The sequence below is a fragment of the Salvelinus fontinalis genome, unplaced genomic scaffold (assembly GCF_029448725.1).
Source record: "Salvelinus fontinalis isolate EN_2023a unplaced genomic scaffold, ASM2944872v1 scaffold_1991, whole genome shotgun sequence".
Classification (NCBI taxonomy): Eukaryota; Metazoa; Chordata; class Actinopteri; order Salmoniformes; family Salmonidae; genus Salvelinus; species Salvelinus fontinalis.
In genome coordinates, this window is record NW_026602200.1 from 1031 (window position 1) to 20251 (window position 19221).

The window sequence follows — 19221 nt, forward strand, 5'->3', positions numbered from 1 at the left end:
ATCCCCCTCTTCAAAGGGGGGGACACTCTTGACCCAAACTGCTACAGACCTATATCTATCCTACCCTGCCTTTCTAAGGTCTTCGAAAGCCAAGTCAACAAACAGATTACCGACCATTTCGAATCCCACCATACCTTCTCCGCTATGCAATCTGGTGTCAGAGCTGGTCATTAACATTACATTATACAGTCCATATTGGCTGTTATTGTTCACTTAATGATCATTAATATTAAATTATACACTCCATATTGTTGGTTTTGGTGTTTTTAAGGTTTCATTCTTTTAGAAACACTTTACTGACACTTCACTAATAACCAATATCCTTTACTGATATTGACTGAAGTACTGCTGCCATATTGCAGCCAACTCATACAAATCTGATCATTTGATGTCCTACATTAAGAACAAATGAAGTTCAACCATTATCATTTAATTAGAACTACATGAAATAAGGCTTCCCATCCACTGCATTAAGTGACATCTCCACTTCTGGGAACTGCACCTTCGTAGTGACTTATCGAATTTCAAATGCATTGATCTAAGAACTAGATTCATTAGTCCAAGGCTCTCCAACCCTGTTCCTGGAGAGCTACCCTCCTGTAGGTTTTCAATCCAACCTCAGTTTTAACGAACCTCATTAACTTATTAAGCAGGTAATTATTCAAATCAGGTGCACTAGATTAGGGTCAAAGTGAACCAACAAGACAGTAGCTCTCCAAGAACAAGGTTAGGAGCCCTGCACTAGTCCATCTTCAACCACATCATTTGAGCTGTCACAATGTTATGTTACTAACTGTAATAGGTTGCTGTTAATCACAATTATATAAAATGTAACGAGTTCAAACCACTATCTTCATAGTTTATTTTTTTAACTATAGGGCGTTCTCCACACAATTATTTACTTTAACAAGTTATAAAAGTCCCGATTGGGCATTACAAAAATGTAAGTTCTGTTTTAATAATGTCCATTCGGAATGTTCTGTTGTCCTCCCACAGCAGGCACGCTCTGAAGGTTCCAAACCAGTGCTTGCAGTAGGCTTCTCCTGGGTCGTGTTGTACTGAGTGGAAGACAAATAATGTGTCAGCAGATGGAATGCTGTGCTAAAGCGCAATAGAGCAAAATACAATAACCATCGGCCGTATATCTTAACAGTCTCTGACTCTCTCCAAATATAACCAAACAGAATCGTACTGGAATGGGGAAGTACTTAACTTTTGTTAAGGCCACCTGTGTCTAAACTCTGGTCCCCATCCGTTTAGAGTTGAAGATGTCTATCGTACGTTTCTACAGACCAAATCATACAGTGTGTGAAAGAGGGGGAATGTTAGTATCATCCGAAGAGGAGGAGCAGGGATTTGACCAAAACGCAGCGTTGTGATATGACATGATGATTTATTGAACAAGACGAAGACGAAACAAAATACACTTGATAAATTAACAAAATAACAAAACGACGTAGACAGACCTGAACGACGAACTCACATGAAACACAAAGAACGCATGAAAATGGAAACTGACTACATAAAAGAACGAACATATAAACAAACCGAAAACAGTCCCGTGTGGCGAAACGACATACACAGACACAGGAGACAACCACCCACAGCAAACAGTGTGAAAACACCTACCTTAATATGACTCTCAATCAGAGGAAATGAAAACCACCTGCCTCTAATTGAGAGCCATATTAGGTCACCCTTAAACAAACATAGAAACAGAAAACATAGACTGCCCACCCAAACTCACGTCCTGACCAACTAACACATACGAAAACTAACAGAAAACAGGTCAGGAACGTGACAAGAATGTCAACTCCCAGGCTGCCTCTGGGGCCTTCCAATGGAATTATTGTCTGCAACAGTTCCATCTGTGTGTGATGATGGTGAACTGGATTTGTGGCACAATCACCCATTACGACCAATAAAGAGCTGCGGCGCCAGTGGTTGGAGGAGCTGAGGTGGTGGTTGGAGGAGCTGAGGTGGTGGTTGGAGGAGCTGAGGTGGTGGTTGGAGGAACTGAGGTGGTGGTTGGAGGAACTGAGGTGGTGGTTGGAGGAACTGAGGTGGTGGTTGGAGGAGCTGAGGTGGTGGTTGGAGGAGCTGAGGTGGTGGTTGGAGGAGCTGATGGTGGTTGAATTTGGGGCGAACAAATCCCTTACTGCTGTCAGATTGGCCCTCTGCATTGCCAGGGAACCCGAGACAGTCCTCAGCCCATGGTGGTTCCACTGACTGGCAAACACAGCAAGATCTCTGTTCACCCGTGGCAGGAACACAAAGTGCAGTGCCCACAGGTGCACCTCATTGTTGATGTTGATGATCTGCTCCGTCTCCAAGAAGGTGAACGGGTCATGGTAAACGTTGGAGACTCCATGCCAGACGTCCCCCCACAGCCGCTCTATCCTCTAGTTGTGAGTGCTTCTTCCTCTGAGGGCACTTCCCCTCTCACCACCCCTGAACTGCTCCATGAAGGCACAGATGCGATTGTTTTCACCACCCGGTCACATCTCACCTGGGATGGTGTTCCGTAGCTGGTGATGGCTGCTTCGAATGACTCCATGACTGTGGCGGTCCTGTTGTTGTCAGAGGCCTTCAGAAACACAACAAGTCTGCTGTAACCCTCCACAGCACCAGGGATAACAATCCTACACCTAAAAAACAAGATGCATTTGTTTTACAACACCATTTTTTTCTCTTATAGGGATGCCATTCTGTTTTTATTGATATCAGCTCTTTGATCCTCTCATCCAGCTGAGCATCTGACAACAGTGAGTAGGACCTGTAAAGCTGAAAATGACTAAATACAAAAATAACACAAAAAGATACATCAATCAGGAATGTGATCAAATCTAGAGGTGATGTAGAGATCTCCCTCTTGTGTTACAATTGCTTTATTAGATTACAGTAACTTACCTCATGCGCAACTTGACCACAGAGTGCGACACATTGAGAACATCTGCCATTTGTCTGATGGTCATATGACAATCTATGAGGAACTCAAGCTGCTCCTTGGTGATGTGATACCGCCTCCCCTCCAAAGGCACTTGACAGGACACTGAAATAAAAAATACAATAAATAATTACAAAACACACTCCTAAAAACCTTAGGTTAAAAGACTATAAGATCACCATATAGAATATAGGAACAACATTATAGGCCAACCAAATGTTTTTTCATTGATTGACTTGGCACAGGAGACTTAACACAGGACAAGTAAAATGATACAATCTCAGCCTTTGCCACACATGCTGTACAAAAAAAATGATATAAATATAACAACTTGGCATTTTCGTAAGGTTCCCGTTGTTAGATGTCATTTGCCTCTTGTAGGAACTCCTCGGCAACAGCAATTAGATTGCTGGCCATCTCTTCATCAATCAAATGACCACTTGCCCACCGAAGGCTCCGCCACATGGTCTCTAGCCTGAAAAATAGACCGCAGACCCGACGGGTCCAGTGACATTTTATCTGCATGTAGTTCCCCTAAAGTGTTCTCTTGTCTAAACTGTGCCAACTCTGAGCCTCCGACCTATGAAGACAACCGTGCATTGACAGGCGATACAGTTTTAACTAACGTACTTTATTTACAAACTAGCTCAAAAAAAAGTATCTTCATTCAACATCGCTAGCTAGCAAACGTTACTATACAGCAGTAACTAGTTAACGTTTTATAGATTCCATAATTAACGTTAGATTATGAACAATTAACTTTAGCTAGCTATCTTGAGTACAGTTAAATATCAATGGCAGGCAGATTTAACGTATTTAACGTTAGCTAGCTAACGCCGTTGGTAGTTCGGTAACGTTAGTGTTATATTATGTAGTTACTTTTTTTGCAGCCGTTACACCACTCACTCTCTCAACACCTACGTTAGATAGCTAACGTTAGCTAACATTAGGTTAACGTTACCTGGCTATTGATGGTTGAAGTCCATCTCTTCTGTCCGTGAGCAGCAGTCTGGTGTGCAATCAGAGATGGTAGATTTACAATTTTTGAGAAATTGGGCTGCTATTGTTAATAACTAGCTACCTAATTTTACCTCGGAAGAACAGAAGTTGAGTGAACGTCTATCATCACTACCTGAGACTTGGGCGGAGTCCAAACGACCTTTAAGCAAATGTGATCATCAGTGACGAAATCTTTGACTCGTAGCATATGTATCGGTGAATCTTTGTGGCATATGAAATACGAGTGAGAGTGTAATCAATGTGCAATAACTACGTACAGAATTAATGAACGTGTTAAATTATTGTGTGACCTGGAGTCATATTCAGGTCCTGATTGCTAAAGAAGCTTATTTGACGTGTCAAATAGTGTTATTTGACGTGCATCTTTTTGACACGCAAAGACCCAAACGGCGTTCCACATTGCTGTCCACTTGCCTCGTTGGCGCCGACTGGCTGGGATTTGTAAAGCAGACTTTCACAGTATCCTCAGAGTCCGATATTCCTTTGATTTCGTCTTTCAGTTGAAGCAGGCAAGAAATTCCCTCATCCTCTGATTCCATTAAAGCTTCCTTCTCACAGTAATCTTCCATCAATTTTCGCCGCAAAGCGCAATGGCTCTTTCCTTTTACTTCAGTCATCTACACCTCCTATTCCACAACTACACACAGGTGCCGTAAATTGTCCTCAGTTAAAGTCCATAAACTCTGTTCGATTTCATCCAACAACGTTTCCCTCTCTCGACTCATATTGTCCTACTCACGTGGCAACAACGACAATGCAGGCAATGGCAAGATAGCTACACTCCGTTAGGTGGTTAGCCTGCTAACGTTAGCTAGCTAGCTACTCTCCCAATGTCTCTCACTCGTTGTCCGTTCCAGGAATATGGGCCGGTGCTCACATGAAAATACATCTCAGCGGTGCCTCCAAATTTGTTACCCTTCCAATGAGTTTATCATATAAACTACAACGCGAAAAGTACTGTGTACTCCACTTTTTATCATGTCAGCACAGGTAACAACCGTTGACAGTTTTTCTTTAGTTTTCATTCTTACTCTTCCCAATTCACTTAAACTATATTTATTTTAGTACCCCCTAGTGGCTGGAACTGTATTAAGCACCTTACATTTAAATGGTACCTGATTCAAAAGTTGTGGACAGAAATGTTTGTATACTATAATACAAGTTAAAATAAAATAATGACAAGCACATCTTGTTCTTTTTGAATTCAGGTTTTATTAAGTAAGGGTAGCTTGGTGATCATAGCTACGTGTAACAGTATTGAGATCCCCTCTGGGACCAGAACTGGAATGAGTATTACTAAACCAATATACCCTCAACTATACAGACACACAGCAATGTAGTGCTGCTGATCTGGGTTCAGGACCCACTAGGGGAGTCACCCTACATTCTAAAGGGCGGCACGTAGCCTCAAGGTTAGACCATTGGGCCAGTTACCGAAAGGTTGCTGGCTCAAATTCCGTAGCCGACAAAGTGGGAAAATAAATAATAATGTCGCTGTGCCCTTGAGCAAGGCACTTGTGGGTGTCTCAGGGGGTGTTGGGATATGCAAAAATAAAACATTTCCATTGCACAATTGTGTGTAAATTAAAATGCTCCATCATTCTTGCCAATGCAGGTTCGTAGTGTTGTAATACTGCTGTAATACTGTAGCTACTCTTTGACTGGAGTTGGGTCTTGATAGGAGAGACTGAGTAAGAAGTAGTAAAGCCCCTGCCACCCAGGAGCTCTCAAACCTCCTGTTCTAAGTCCTCTGTGAACTTCCTGACCTTGAACAAGACCTCCATGTTGACTGTGGGTTGCGTGGTATATAGTGAGGGCAGCATGTCGGACTGGAGGGCAGAGGGACACACACAGAAGAGAAACAAAATCATGAGCATGGTTCAGCAATTACACAAATGTGAGAGTCAGTTTGCAATGCCTGGATGTGTATGTTGAAACAGCATGTTCCAGTATGTTTGTGAACAGTGAATGTGAGTATGTCTGTGCTGTGAATGTGTGTTTCTCACCATGCAGATGGGCTACAGCAGCTTGTCGCTAGGCACATCCATCCAGGTCAATTCTATGGCAGCCGGGTCACCTGGCGAGCACGGGGTCAGAAGGTCATCCACCATCAATTGACTGGTGGCACAGGATGGCCCTCGCACCTAGAGTACCATCACAAACAACAAAATATCTTAAAATCTCCTAAATTGTAGAGAAAGAGATTCACCTTTAGTGTGCTGTACAAGAGTGGACTTCAATAGAGTTACCATACAGTATTAGTAGAAACTTTTTTAATAAATCACAAATGACTGAAATTACAGTATAGACAGATAGTCCTCATATTATTATATTTCTACAATGTCAAAAGTGTGTATTATTTGCAACGAAACTGAACCCGTTTGCAAATAATTAACTCTGAGACGTCAATAGGGATCTGAGCATGGTACTTTCAAGTTAGGCCTACCTTTCCCCCCCAGACCGAGTAGGCCTACTGACGCAGAAAAATGTAAGCTTCAACTGCTGGCTAATCTTCTTCCATGGCTTAACCCAACGAGAGGTCAAAAGTGTTTTCCAAAAAGCTGTCTAGGGTTAAATTTATTTTATTGTTCAGAACGTGAATAGCTTAATCAATTGATAGTGACAGAATTAGATTATTTCCAAATTAAACAACAATCCCAATATGCATCAGAGTCACGTCTTTCCCGGGTAGTCCTATTTTACAGCTTGTTTCTAGCATTAAGTATCGCGGACCAAAGCGCTGTTATATAATCACATCCGTTTAATTTTCTTCAAAATCTTAAACTAACAGTGTACTTTTTGCCCTTTTCTTTAAGAAAAGGTAGGCCTATGGCATACCCTCTCATACATAATAGCTGTAAGTCTTAACAGATAAAGAGGTGGGCTATTTAAAGAGTGCATGGCGGGTGGAGGAATTGACTAACATATCTATGGATATAGCAGCCTATAGTTTCTTTTCATCTGTCAAACAGATAGACCTACCTCTTATTTCTTAAATAGGAAGAAATAGGCTGCAACACATATCCCTAATTAAAATGAAGACGTTTAAAATGAATATTGTTTACTCAAATTTGCATACTTTCAGCACCATGAGCTGTCCATTTCCGATTGATTGTGCCGTGGCTGCTGCTTCAAGTTTCAGCACCACAATGTAAGTTACTCGAATCTGACTTCTTGTGAGGTCAATAACTCTGATAAACCTTTTTTTGATATACTCAGAGGACCGTTATTAGCATGTTTTAACCACTCCTTCATTATTACTGAAACAGGATTCAAAGTGGTAAATATAAAGATCCAGTCCATAAACAAATTGGAGGCCCCTTACACTTCAGTGTTGTGATGCAAAAATGCTAGCAAAATGTATAGCGCATAGAATTAAAAGGTATTGTCGGACATTATTAATTATAATCAGACATGTTTTTTACATGGACAATATATTTAAGATCATTGAGGCCCATGTTGACAAGATGTTGGGGAATCACTGGAGGGGAATATTGACCAACTGAGCATCTCAGTGTACATCTCAATAAACACAATAGGTGTTTTGTTACATTTCAGTCCTCTGTGAAATATTTAAAGTGTCATATTGGGGTGCAAACTCAACAATGAATACATTTAAACTATATCTGACATGTTACTGTTGTCTTCTTATTTAAGCCACTGACCATGTGTGTGAGGTGTAAACAGGATGTACATACATGGGAATAAACACATGACATAGAAAATAAAAATATTGACATTTAGGAATTCAAAATGCATCTAAATATATTTTGTTCTGTCTATGGAATACATTAAAAAAACCTGGACATTTTTTTTATATGTGTATAAAATATACTTGTCTGTACAGTAAGTAAATGCAGGAAATCCAAATGCACAAAAATATGTTTTTGTAATGTCTAAAATAAAATATATGTGTATAATATATACTTGTCAGTAAGTAAAACAATGCAGAAGCAATAAGCATTGTAAACGATGATAGAACACATCAAATTAATGTGAACATGAGGACACAAAGGAGAGATTTAATTAAAAGATCTTCTTTTAATAGATTTTTAATGCTGAAGTTTTTTAATGCTGAAAAAATCTATGTATGGCAAATCCACTCTGGGCAAATGGCCTGTTGGTCAAAAATAAAAAATAGTTAACATTCTTGCTACTTCAGCCATTTGCTATGTTAAAATAAAATCTCAGTTAATGATGAATGAATAAAATTTGGAAGGATTTTTCAGAGTCATACCTCAGTAGGGTAGAGTGTCAGGTGGCACAACCATTGGTGCCATGAGGTCAAAGTGTGAAGGAGGGAGCAAGCCAGAGAGCTGTCTAGTAAGCAGTCCAGGCCCATGGCTTGGAGGCTTTGAGTTGGTCCTATCATTGTAATTCATTGTAGGGTATCTGCTGCCCCATAGACCTGCTGGTAGTTTTGGAAGGTGTTAGCAGGAGATCACCAGGGACATCTATGATTGGCTGACACAGTCTTGGTTAAACCACATGTATTCTAAAGCAATATTCACCTGCTTTCATAGAGTAAGGATTTACTCCTTTGGGGACACTGCCAGTGTTCCCCTGATATCCATATGTCCCCATCGGTGGAGGTGGTACACACTTGTTCTGTAAAACACATCAACACATTTTCCAAATTGTTAGTAATATTATCAGTTGAAATACAATGGTTGTTCACTATTTTTAATTTAATTGAATTTAAGTATGTACCTCAACCTTGGGCTCAGTTCTGTTAACCCATCTGTGCAGAGTTGGATCCCAGACAATCTGAGGAAGAAGATATTAGCAATGTGAAGCAAGCCACAACATTTTTTTTTTTTTAAATCCACTCCATTGTCTCTACATAGAATATAGTGTTAAGAACCAGTTCCTGGGCCTCCCGGGTGGCGCAGTGGTCTAGGGCACTGCATCGCAGTGCTAACTGCGCCACCAGAGCCTCTGGGTTCGCGCCCAGGCTCTGTCGCAGCCGGCCGCGACCGGGAGGTCCGTGGGGCGACGCACAATTGGCATAGCGTCTTCCGGGGTAGGGAGGGTTTGGCCGGTAGGGATATCCTTGTCTCATCGCGCTCCAGCGACTCCTGTGGCGGGCCGGGCGCAGTGCGCGCCAGCCAAGGGGGCCAGGTACACGGTGTTTCCTCCGACACATTGGTGCGGCTGGCTTCCGGGTTAAGAAGCAGTACGGCTGGTTGGGTTGTGCTTCGGAGGACGCATGGCTTTCGACCTTCGTCTCTCCCGAGCCCGTACGGGAGTTGTAGCGATGAGACAAGGTAGTAATTACTAGCGATTGGATACCACGAAAATTGGGGAGAAAATGGGATAAAAAAATTAAATTTAAAAAAATAAATAAATAAATAAAAAACAGTTCCTTACAGATCTGTCTTTGTCCTCAGGTAGATGAACCTCCTTCTTAGCTCTTCCACTCCCAAAGACCCAGCTGAGCCAGCCTCCACTGTTATTGTGAACAGCAGGGGTCTCGGGCTCGGCCACCGGCCGGCTGCCAGTCTGGAACTGAGGGTTGGCATCAGAGTGTTCCGGCTTGGTGATGGACATCATAGCAGGATGCTCAACATATCTAAGTCGGACATCTGTAATAAGTGGGAGAAGTCAGGCCACTCTGCTCATGTCACCATACAGAACAATTACTGGCTGACAGGTAGGAACGTCTCGCTCTGATACTCTGTTACAACCCAATCTTAACCTACACGCAGTCACAGGGATTACTGGGAGGTTACTCCAGGACTCTGCAATCGCATTGTTTTGGTTGCAAAATCAACAATCCCCTGCATATTATGTGAGGGCTTACAAATTTGACCAATCACCAAACTATTTCTGCATAAAATAGTCACATCATCACAATATTATCGCATAGAACTGACCCATTACCACAGTACAAAAAGAGGGCTCGCAATTTCAACCAATCACCGCACATTTACTGCATAATATGGTTCAATCAAGCCACACGTCAACACAGTTTTGTCCCTTGTCAGCGCATTTTTGCAACAAATTGGACAAAACAATTGCATATTGCTATGCAAAATGTCATAATTGTCGCTGCAAAATCTAGCATATTTAATATTTAAAAAATTCATGCGAAATCCTGGAGAGATTCAAGGAAGTATGAAAATGTATACACTCACTGCTGTAAGTAGCTCTGGATAAGAGCGTCTGCTAAATGACTAAAATGTAAAAGTAAAATGTAGCTAAACCTGTGTTATGTAGAAAATGTATGAAAGTATTACAGATATACAGTCACATGAGCCATACATTTAACCTATCACAACTTATTATCAAGCTATCACTATGGTCATTTCTTTACTAATTAGGTAAGGTTAAGTGACCTCTTCTCTTGGAATAGAAATCCACAGGTGGAGGACACGCTCCACCAATCATTTTCCACAGTGGTGCCACCATGGGGATGATGGGAGGTGGTTGTGGAGGATTGTTTTCATTCATCACAGGGACACTGGCTGTGAGGAGGATCTCCTCCCTCTCTGCAGGGACACTAGCCTTTGGGACAATCCACTCCCTGTGCGCAGGGACGCTGGCCTTTGGGAAGATTCCCTTCCTCTGCGCAGTGACACTGGCTATCAGGAATCTCAACTTCCTTTGTGCAGGGGTGAGTTGTGATGCTCTGAGGAGCTTATTCTTCTGATAGTAGCTGATGGAAGAAGCTGCTGGAAGAATCCCCTCCCTCTGTGCAGGGATGAGGCCTGATGCTCGGAGGAGCCCCTTCCTATGTGCAGGGATGAGGCCTGATGCTCTGAAGATCTCCTCCCTCTGCGCAGTGATGCTAGCTGCTCGGAGAACCCCCTCCCTCTGTGCAGGGACAATGGCTGACTGGTGAATCTCCTCCCTTGGTGCAGGGACACTTGATGTTTGGAGAATCCCCTCCCTCTGTGCAGGGACACTGGCTGTTTGGAGGATCTCCTCCCTCTCAGCAGGAACACTAGCCTTTGGTACAATCCCCTCCCTGTGCGCAGGGACGCTGGCCATTGGGACGATTCCCTCCCTCTGCGCAGTGACACTGGCTGTTTGGAGGATCCCTTCCCTCCGTGCAGGGATGAGGCCTGATGATCGGAGTATCTCCTCCCTCTGTGCATTGATGCTGGCGGCTGAGAGAATCCCCTCCCTCTGTGCAGGGACACTGGCTGTTTGGAGGATCCCCTCCCTCTGTGCAGTGATGAGGCCTGACGAAATGAGGATCTCCTCCCTCTGTGCATTGATGCTGGCGGCTGAGAGAATCCCCTCCCTCTGTGCAGGGACACTGGCTGTTTGGAGGATCTCCTCACTCTGTGCAGGGACACTGGCTGTTTGGAGGATCTCCTCACTCTGTGCAGGGACACTGGCTGTTTGGAGGATCCCCTCACTCTGTGCAGGGACACTGGCTGTTTGGAGGACCCCCTCACTCTGTGCAGGGACACTGGCTGTTTGGAGGATCCCCTCCCTCTGTGCAGTGATGAGGCCTGACGAAATGAGGATCTCCTCCCTCTGTGCATTGATGCTGGCTGCTGAGAGAATCCCCTCCCTCTGTGCAGGGACACTGGCTGTTTGGAGGATACCCTCCCTATGTGACGGGATGAGGCCTGATGCTCGGACGATCTCCTCCCTCTGCACAGCAACTTCGGCTGCTGTGATGATCTGCAGGTATAATATAGAGCATATAGTCATTCCCTAAAAAATCAACCACTTGGAATCTATAACGTCATTGGGTCGGCAGCGTAGCCTAGTGGTTAGAGTGTTGGACTAATAACCGAAAGGTTGCAAAATCAAATCACTGAGCTGACAAGATACAAATCTTTCGTTCTGCCCCTTAACAAGGCAGTTCCTAGACCTTCATTGAAAAAAAATATTTGTTCTTAACTGACTTGCCTAAGTAAATAAAGGTAAAAAATAATTACACATACACTGAGTGTGTTAAACATTAAGAACACCTTCTCTTTCTGTGACATGGACTAATCAGGTGAAAGCTATAATCCCTTATTGATATCAATTGTTAAATCTTCTTCTCAGTGTAGATGAATGTGAGGAGACAGGTTACATAATGCTTTTTAGACAATTGAGACATGAATTGTGTATGAGTGTCATTCAGAGGGTGAATAAGCAAGACAAAAGATTTAAGTCCCTTTTAACAGAGTATGGTAGTAGGTGCCTGGTGCACCGGTTTGTGTCAAGAACTGCAATGCTGTTGTGTTTTTCACGATCAACAGTTTTCCCTGAGTATCAAGAATGGTCCACCACCAAGGGGTGACAACTCAATAGGAAGGTGTTCTTAATGTTTTGTTCACTCAGTGTAGATCAATCCATAGCATATACTTTCATTTGTATGTGTGCTGATACTGTAAATACACAAATTATATTAATGTTATCTACAATATATTATAATACCGTAAGCCTCCCTGCTGCAGGGGCATTTCCTCCTACAATTTTGAGTTGATTTTCTTCACTTTAGCAATATTTTGTATCTTTGTTAATTTTCACATTTATTGTGTTTGGAATGACACTGTTACTACAGCATTTGATGTAAGTATGTAGGATAATTACCCATAATGCTCACTGACTGAACATTCAAAATTACCATGGCAATTATTGACGCATTCACATGCCATCGGAAACTTGGAACCTCAGAGTTAAATGAATGTAAGTTATTAGCGTAGATCTTCCTACTGGTTGATTCTGATACTTCACAAGTGGGAAACTTGAAATCATCATTCCATAACGAGTCAGAAATGTCAGAATTTCCTAGTTCCGACTTGAAGGGCCTTCTATGATGTAGGGCAGGTCAGTAAGCAAATTATTTAACTGTGCCCAGTCGCACACAGACTTTTATGGTCACGCAAGTTGCCACCGGTGGATTCAAAATGAGTAGCCTAACAATTATTTACCTGGTACTAGGTACATTTGCAACCAAATTATTTTTCTGTGATAAATCAATAATAGTTGCACACATAGGGTAACAGTGAGCAATGAGCAAGATAACCATAGACGGGAAGTTGACAATAGCTTATTATTAGTGTAAAGAAATTGTATTTCTATGGTTGCAGTCCTCAAAGATTGAATTGCATTGAATTGAATTAATCAGATCCAATGATTTACCGCCAATAGGGTGGGGTACTGCTAGTCATCATTATTATAATCACCATCTCAATCCATATCACCATACCATCATAGACCTATTCTTCTGTATCTGAGACTCATCTGACACTACCTTAGATATGGCAGTCTGCAACTCAATACACTGCCCCTGCATGGTGTTCAGCGTCCCCTGCATGTGGTTAATCGACTGCTTAACATCGTTCAGCAGGATCTGAATCTCAAGCCTGCAAGAAATCAGGTGGTTCAACATACTGAGATGATGAGAGGCTTCAGACCATGCCCATTGGACCATCTTTAGAATTCTTTCTCACTTAACACCAATCTTATTAGGAATGTAACTTTGTGCATATGATGTTACTATAGTGTTATTTAGAAGAAAAAAAGTGTACTTTGTCAGGCGCCTAAAGGATGACGGGTTGTCTCCCTGCTCGAGTGAGCTCTGCTGGCAGGTCTTGCTCACTGTTGGAGGAACGGGAGCCAAATTAGAGGAAAAATATCTATGGTTGTTCAGCAATGAAACATTCATGGCATAATGAGCACTGTGAAAAGAACATTCATGGCACTGTGAAAAGAACAACAACAGCTGGGGTTTACTTTCTCAAATGTAGATAATGTAATACAGTCTTTAAACCCATCAGAAATGTAGTGCTTACCTCCATGAAAATATTGGCCCCTGTTATTTTGGGCAGCACTGTCCCAATGTTGACAACTAGTTCCGACTTGTGATGAGAAGGTCTTGATGAAACGATCAAGTCAACATTTTGTTAGACATTTCAGAGATAGCATTAACAATTGTACATGAGACAGTGCTTCCAGATATTGAGGTATCTTCCTTCTGAGGTATGTCAAAAAAATCTGGTGTGTGAGTACTCACATGAAAGGTATCCATGATTCTTGATTAAGCCAATCATGTATGTGATTACCATCCTATGGATCAGGAGCTGGAATTATTGCTACACAGCTTTCAGGCGACTTTATGTCTTGGACCTGGATGAATAATTGAAATACAAGTAATATTGTGAATTTGTGATGCATAATTGCCAATTTAATTTGGAATAATCCATCAGTTATTTGTTTTGACAGTCAAAACAACTAACTCTTAAGATTAATCACTTGACTTGAGTAACTTGACTTGAGTAACTTGAGTTGACGGAAATAGCAACTTTATATTCTGACCTGATTTGTGCAATGCCTAATGTATAATCTATGCATGTTATTGGCTCATCATAGTATATAGCAGAGGGTGTAATAGTCCAAAAACAGCATTGGCCATTGGACTGCTCAGTCAAAACAACTAACTTTTACGATTAATCACTTGACTGGAGTAACTTGAGTTCGGAACTAAAAGATTAAAAGTAGGCTATAGTTTGACTCATATCCTTACCTTGGACAAGCGTATCTAAAAAGCCTATCCAGTCGTGGGTGAAGATACCTTTAGGCAGATAAAAGCGCGGTACGGTTTGAGACACGCTCGGTATTGTGAATCTGTCACAATGATATAAAAGCACGTTTTCATTTATAATTTACGTTGTAGAATGACCTGCAAGCCAATCAGAATCTAGTTTTAAACAATACCGTGGTTTCCATGGAACGTCACAAACATATTCGGCCACTTGCGTCACAGATTACAGTCACTGAACATGGGTTTCATAGCTATATTGAAATACCTATATTTATATATATATATATAAATATATATATATATATAAATACCTATATTGAAATAATATAGATGTGAAATACCTGCTATATGCTGATGACTTGGTACTTCTATCACCAACCAAAGAAGGTCTTCAACAGAACATTAATATTCTAGAGCAATATTGCCATAATTGGGCCCTGGCAGTAAATTTCCCAAAAACTAAAATCATGATTTTCCAAAAACAAAACAGATGTCAGAAACACAAATATAAATTCACCCTGAACAACACCATAGTTGAACACACAAAAAATTACACCTACCTTGGTCTGACCATATCTGCATCGGGAAACTTTAATATGGCAGTGAATGCACTCAAAGAAGCCCGCAGAGCATTGTATGCAATAAAATTGAAATTATTCAAAATCAACATACCAATTAGAATTTGGACCAAAATATTTGACAGTGTAATCCTACCAATAGCTCTTTACGGAAGTGAGGTTTGGGGGCCACTCAATAAACTGGACTTTAAAATGTGGGACAAACATCCAATTGAAACCCTACATGCAGAATTCTGTCGGAAAATCCTACAAGTCAAGAGAAATACACCAACTAATGCACGTAGGGTGGAATTGGGCCGCTTTCCAGTAATAATGAAAATACAGAAAAGATCATTAAAATTTTGGCTACATCTAAATTCAAGTCCAAATTCGAGTCTGCAATTTAAAGCACTTCAAACCCAAGAACTGAGCCCAGAAACGAGCCCTCTCAGTCAGCTGGTGTTGGACCTAACCAACCAAGCTGACACCGGCACTGCTTCAAAAGAAAGAATTCCAATAAACAAAATCATGAACCAATCAAAGGACTCATATTTACAACATTGGAAAAACGAAACAAAATCCCAAAGCCGACTAAATTGCTATCTGACCCTAAACAGAGAATATGAATTGGCTGAATATCTCTACTCTGTCAGAGATTCGAAGCAGAGACAGATCCTTACCAAGTACAGGCTGAGTGACCACCGATTGGCAATAGAAACCGGCAGACATAAAAAGACATGGCTACCCATGACTGTTACCATTTTATTGTTACTATTTTTTATATTTAATTTTGTATTATTATTTACTGCCATTCTATATTATTATTTGTCATTGTTTTAATTGTATTACAATGTATATTGTATACATTGTTGCTTTGGCAATATTGACACAATGTTTTTCATGCCAATAAAGCAGCTTGAATTTGAATTTGAATTTATATTGGCTATATGTACCGTATATGCACATCGTATTGAATTGAGATTACATTTACTGCACCACTGACACTATTTAGCCTAATCCTATGAGGATCATATGTCAAATGTCAGAATCATGGCACATGAAAACATAATGAAATTGACTGCAGATTATAAAATTCACTGTGACACAATAAACCCACTTTGCATCAATGTTTTTTCCATGTAATTTCGATGAAATTACGTTGAACTAACATGGAATAAAAATGTAATTGATGTATGTGCCCATTGGGAAGAGATCAATTCGAAATGATTGAATACATACAGTATTACAAAGAAAGAGGTAAAGAAATTGCTTCGAAAAACTTTAGAAAAAGTCTAATTTCCCTGGGCCGCCCATACGTAAAATGTATGTACGCATTACTGTAAATCGTTTTGGATGAAAGCGTCTGCTTTCAAATCTCTGACTCTCACACATAGTTACAATCTCGCGATGTTTAATTCTGGCGCTTTTACGTTTGCGGGATTTTGTTTAGTAAATGATGCGCAGGAGAGCTACATGAAATCAGCGACATTCCAAATCGAGCAAAAAGCTTCAAATTATAAGTCCATCGTTTACTTGAACACATCACAAATTGTAGTATATTTCCCTGTTTCAAGATGCGTTCTGTTTCGTTTCTCTGATCTCTGAAAAGTAATTTAGGTTTTCAATATTCTTTATTAAATAATATCTGGAATAATAGTTTAATTTCCATTCCACTAGATGGCACTATCCCCTATGCTACTCCCTGTCAGGGGTCTGAGGATTCTGAAACAAAATAGTCTAGACTAGACTCTTGAAACGCATCGGTGCGTTGGTAGATGTGCTGTACATTGTTATAAACACTTATTACACTGCTATAGACTTTTATTATCAATGTCATTCACTGTTATAAACACATTACATTATAAATGATGATCCTGTGTAGAGAATGCCGATCCCACCACCAGGGTTGTGGGTTCAATTCCCGGTGCAACCCATACGTAAAATGTATGTGCAAATGACTGTAAATCGCTTTGGATGAAAGCATCTGCTAAATGGCATATATTATGATTACATTATTTATACAACAGGCCTACAATGTGAAAGTCTATTGCTTTTTCAAATGAATATTTGTTGGAAATATGAATATTTCCAACTTCACATCAGTTGGAAAGGCAGCACATGTATCTGTTTATGTTACCCTTCCAATGAGCTTATCATATAAACTACAACGCGAAAAGTACAGTTTAATTCACTTTTAATCATGTCAGCACAGGTAACAGCCGTTTACAGACTTTCTTTAGTTTTTCATTCTTACTTTTCCCAATTCACTTAAAGAAATATAGTTTATTTCCCATGGGCTTCACCAGAGTACCCCCTAGTGGCTGGAATACAACTGTACTAAGACCCCTTACAACACCCCCCTGCAAAAACGAAATGTTGTCCCAAACATTTCACCAGCCTCAAAACAAACAGAAGATGTAAGTACTGGTCATGAGAACAACAGAAAAAACTGGCCTAACAGCCATATAACTATCTAGACATGTCCAGTCTGCCTTTATGGGCAGACGCAACCCACACTAAATATTATCACACTGTGATTAGTAAAGGTAAACAAGAAAATATATACACATCAGAACATCTCTAGTTGGTATCCTGATAAGAGCTTGGCAGCCCTAAAGTGTTATAAGTTCGAATGTCTCTGGGCCTCCTCTGCCGGGCTGAACGGCGGGGAAAGATCATGGGTGACCCCAATGAATCAGTGTCAACTTCATCATGAGATGATTGAGCCTGAGCCCTCAGCTGTTTCCATATTTACCCCTGTCCTTCCGGGCTCTCTCTGAGGACTGGCTGGCACTCCTTCACAGTGAAGTTTCTATCAGTCTGACCCCGTTCCTCACTATTATCTGATACTAGTTGTGTGCTACTCTGTCTGCTCTCTTTATCCCTACGTGGCCTATTGATGAATACTGGATAAGAATCCTCATCTGAGATCTCAGACTCAGCGCTCTCCCCATTTTGCTGATTTTGCTGGGGTGGATCCCTTCTCCACAGACCTCTACTGGGAGTTTCAATAGGTTCCTCAAATGGTAAGGAATTACATGACTTGAGCATATTGCGGTGCAGAACCCGGTCCCTGCCTGTACCCATCTCGGGTTTGACCTCATAGACAGGGCTGTCATCACCTTTCCTGCTTTCCACCACATGTATTTGGTCCTCCCAGTGTGATCTTATCTTTCCCAGCCCCCCACGTTCTGACATGGTCCTCACCAGTTCACGATCCCCTGAGACCAGAACCAAACTCATTTTCTTCCGATCGTAGTAGGCTTTTCCCTTTGCTGTTGATTTCTCCATGTTTCTACTGGCGATGTCAAAGGCTTCAGCCATCTGTTGCTGCCACTTCTTAGCATAATCCTGGTATGATTTCTCCTGTTCCTTTATCTGTAACCCAAAGACAAGTTCAACAGGTAGCAGTGGAGCCCTTCCAAATTGCAGGAAATACAGTGAGAACCCAGTAGCATCACTGGTGGTACAATTATATGCATGAATAACCTTGTTCAGATAATCACCCCAGTTGGCCTTTTTCTCTTCATCTAGTGTGGGCAACATTGACAACAGTGTACGGTTAAATCTCTCCACCGGATTCCCCTGTGGATGATATGGGGAGGTTCTGGAATTGGCTATTCCCGTACAGTTCTGCAAGGCTCTGAATAACTGATTTTCAAACTCTCTTCCCTGATCATGATGGATTTTTGACACAAAGCCAAACTTTGGGAAAAAATCATCGAAAAGCTTTTTTTGCTGCAGTTTTCCCTGACTTATTTCTGGTGGGGTAGGATTGTGCAAATTTTGTAAAGTTATCTAAAATAACTCAAATGTACTCGTAGCCCCCTCTGCGTTTCTCCAAATGCACATAGTCAATTGAAATCATCTGGAAGGGAGCTGTAGCTCGTACATGTTGCATTGGGTCCCTAGTTATTACACTGGGTTTCTTTTGTTTGATACACTTACACACTTTGGTGATAAAGTGTTCAATGTCATGTTGCATGCGCGGCCAATAAAAGCGTTCTCGTGCTAAGTTCAACACTCTTTCTGTTCCTAGATGGGCCATTTCAGTGTGTAAGTACCTGTAAAATCAGTGGTCTATACTGATTTGGTACCACAACTTGTCCTTTTTGCTGTTTTCCTTTGTAATAATCCATCTGGTGAGACACGGAGCCTGTTCCACTTTTGCAGTAACTGTTTGACTTTGTATGAGTCTTGTT

The 19221-nt window shown here is 41.3% G+C and overlaps 1 protein-coding gene across 6 annotated transcripts; it reads right to left on the reverse strand.

Annotated features, from left to right (window-relative positions):
• Positions 1-414: 414 nt before the first annotated feature.
• On the reverse strand, positions 415-11635 carry LOC129850388 (microtubule-actin cross-linking factor 1, isoforms 6/7-like). 6 transcript variants are annotated; one of them, XR_008758787.1, is made up of 12 exons: positions 10306-11635; positions 9338-9552; positions 8678-8734; positions 8479-8575; positions 8205-8378; positions 5974-6111; positions 4080-5796; positions 3909-3956; positions 3279-3422; positions 2911-3052; positions 2510-2648; positions 415-1285 (listed from the first exon to the last, which is right to left on the reverse strand). XR_008758787.1 is itself a non-coding variant. In XM_055916834.1 (6 exons), exons 1-5 carry the CDS (start codon positions 11633-11635, stop codon positions 8206-8208), a joined length of 1872 nt encoding a protein of 623 aa, XP_055772809.1. In that variant the 3' UTR covers positions 6118-8084; position 8205. The 6 variants fall into 6 exon arrangements, 1 of the variants encoding a protein (XP_055772809.1); XR_008758789.1 differs by lacking the exon at positions 3279-3422; XR_008758786.1 differs by having other exon boundaries at positions 3909-5796.
• Between the last annotated feature and the right edge of the window lie 7586 nt (positions 11636-19221).

Excerpts from the sequence above, each read along its gene's own strand:
- LOC129850388 (XM_055916834.1), bottom strand. The coding sequence starts at position 11,635 with ATGACTATATGCTCTATATTATACCTGCAGATCATCACAGCAGCCGAA. Across the intron at positions 8,576-8,677 it reads GAACTGAGCCCAAGGTTGAG|AACAAGTGTGTACCACCTCC; the intron begins GTACATACTTAA and ends TGTGTTTTACAG. Across the intron at positions 8,379-8,478 it reads TCCTTACTCTATGAAAGCAG|CAGGTCTATGGGGCAGCAGA; the intron begins GTGAATATTGCT and ends CAAAACTACCAG.